We start from the raw sequence: 2,163 nt of genomic DNA, 5'->3' as shown, positions 1-2,163 counted from the left end.
TCCCACCTGGGGGAAGCCAGTCTTATCCTGGTCACAGCCATCCCAAGCATCTCACTACCTCCACGTGGTGTCCCTGGAAATTGTATGAAGCACCCGCCGACTACAAGCAAAAGTGAGAAGGCGCGATACGACCCGGTACGAACATGGACTACGATTGGAATACGCTTGTTTCATTATATATGATGATTATGGGCTGGTGGATATAGCTCTGGCACTTCAGTACAAAAGAGTGACATCTTGCGGAAATGGCTGCTGGTTAAGGTTATATCTATCTCCGTCCCGTTAAAATCTGGCAAATCTTCAGATACGTTCAACGCTATGTCACCATTAAGTTGGCTGCGCAGGCGCCAGTTGAGACAACTCCTGGCTAGCACCGTCTGGCTCTGTACTCAGTCACCCATAAGGGACTAAGTCAACCTTCCATGGACCTCACTCGAAGAAAGGGACCCATGGGGACATTAAAGTGACTGCACATACTGGCCGAGATAGCGGCTTGAAGTTGGGACCCATATACCATGAATAACAAAAACTACAAAAACACTGAAAACAATCAAATGAACGACGACAACGATGACGTTGTAATATGCACCACCACCGAAGAAACTTCCACGCCTTTTAGGATAGGCTCCGTTATTAAGCGGACACCTCCATCAATATTAAGTAGCAACGAAACAGTAAAACGATCAACAACAATATTGAAAACAAATAAGCAAGAAGAAATACGAAAGAGCCAGCAACAACAACAACTTGCGAAAGATGTGGCTATTATTGATCTAGCACAAGAAACCGTAGTAAGTCAGTTAGCCAAGCGGTTAGGACAAGAAATTGACAGCCTCGTTCAATACGTTGAGCCACGTAACAATGTGCACAAAGATATAAAGAGAATGTGCAACATAATTAAAAAGGCGCACACAAATCTCATCATGCACATAGAGATGAGTGAGTACAAAACCAAGTCAAACATCACCTTGGTACAGCAACGAGAAACGCCGTTGACAGCAAAACGAGACGCAACATCGGTATCGGCGAAAAGGACAAGACCCAAAATGAGTCCAAAAAAGCCTACAGAAGAAGCAACCAAATCACCTGATACTAAAAAGCGCAAATCAGACGCTGTGGCCGAAAGGCTGAACCAACCAGTAGAAGAATGGACGAAAGTACAACCAAAAAAGAAGGCATCCAATATAAAAAAGGGTAAATCAATAAGACCGCGAGCCGATGCCATCATCATTGAAAAAATGGAAAAAGAGATGTCATACGCTGAAATTCTGCGAACAGTGAAATCAAATGAACAACTAAAAAACCTAGGCAACAAGGTTAAAACCCTGCGCCGTACACAAAAAGGAGACCTGCTTATCGAGCTGAAAAAGAGCGAAAAAGCAGCAGCAAATGAATGTTGTGCCGCTATTGAAAAGGTTCTTGAAAACGTAGCCAAGGTGAATCTCCGGTCGCACAATGTAACCATCCAATGCAGAGGGCTTATTAAAGATCTGAACACTGATGACGAGTTATTCGACGCAATTGAAATGCAAGCAAAAGTGAAAAGACCTGATAAATGCACAATCAAAAGTAGGCGCAAAACGTACGGAGGGACAGAGTCCACATATCTAATGCTGCCAGCGGAAGATGCAAAAAAAGTACTGGCGCGCGGACATTTAATTGTCGGTTGGACTCGCTGTCAAGTTACAGAAGTTACTACACCACAAAGGTGTTTCAGATGCTGGGCATACGATCATTTAGCGCTCAAATGCAAAGGACCCGATCGCACAAATATCTGCAGACGATGCGGCAATGAAGGACACCGTGCAGCAAATTGCAATGATGCAGAAAAATGTGTCCTCTGCGAAGGTGCACATACAGCTGGTAGCGGAAAATGTCCACGATACAAAGAAGCATTACAAAAAATCAAGGCATGAAGATACTACAATTAAACATCAACCATTGTAAAACTGCACAAAATTTACTGTGGCAAACTGTAGCAGAGAACAATATTGACATGGTCTTACTTTCGGAACCGTACGAAGATATACAGTCACATTACTGGATTACAGATTCAGAGAAACAAGCGGCGATCTGGGTGACAAATAACAAAGCTTTACAAAGCAAGATAACAGCTCCTGGCAGAGGTTACGTATGGGTGAAACAGAATGACGTGTACTATGT

General features: G+C 43.5%; 1 protein-coding gene across 1 annotated transcript; it reads left to right on the top strand.

The window, feature by feature from the left end:
- The first annotated feature begins 515 nt into the window (after positions 1–515).
- LOC119666926 lies at positions 516–1,916 on the top strand. Its single transcript, XM_038076205.1, has one exon. It carries the CDS (start codon positions 516–518, stop codon positions 1,914–1,916), a length of 1,401 nt encoding a protein of 466 aa, XP_037932133.1.
- Positions 1,917–2,163: the final 247 nt, after the last annotated feature.

This window comes from Teleopsis dalmanni, chromosome 1 (assembly GCF_002237135.1).
Source record: "Teleopsis dalmanni isolate 2A chromosome 1, ASM223713v2, whole genome shotgun sequence".
Taxonomy (NCBI): Eukaryota; Metazoa; Arthropoda; class Insecta; order Diptera; family Diopsidae; genus Teleopsis; species Teleopsis dalmanni.
The sequence above is the reverse complement of the archived record's forward strand: the minus strand, read 5'-3'. Positions and strand labels throughout refer to the sequence as shown.

Coding starts and splice junctions, on each gene's coding strand:
- LOC119666926 (XM_038076205.1), top strand. CDS start 516: ATGAATAACAAAAACTACAAAAACACTGAAAACAATCAAATGAACGAC.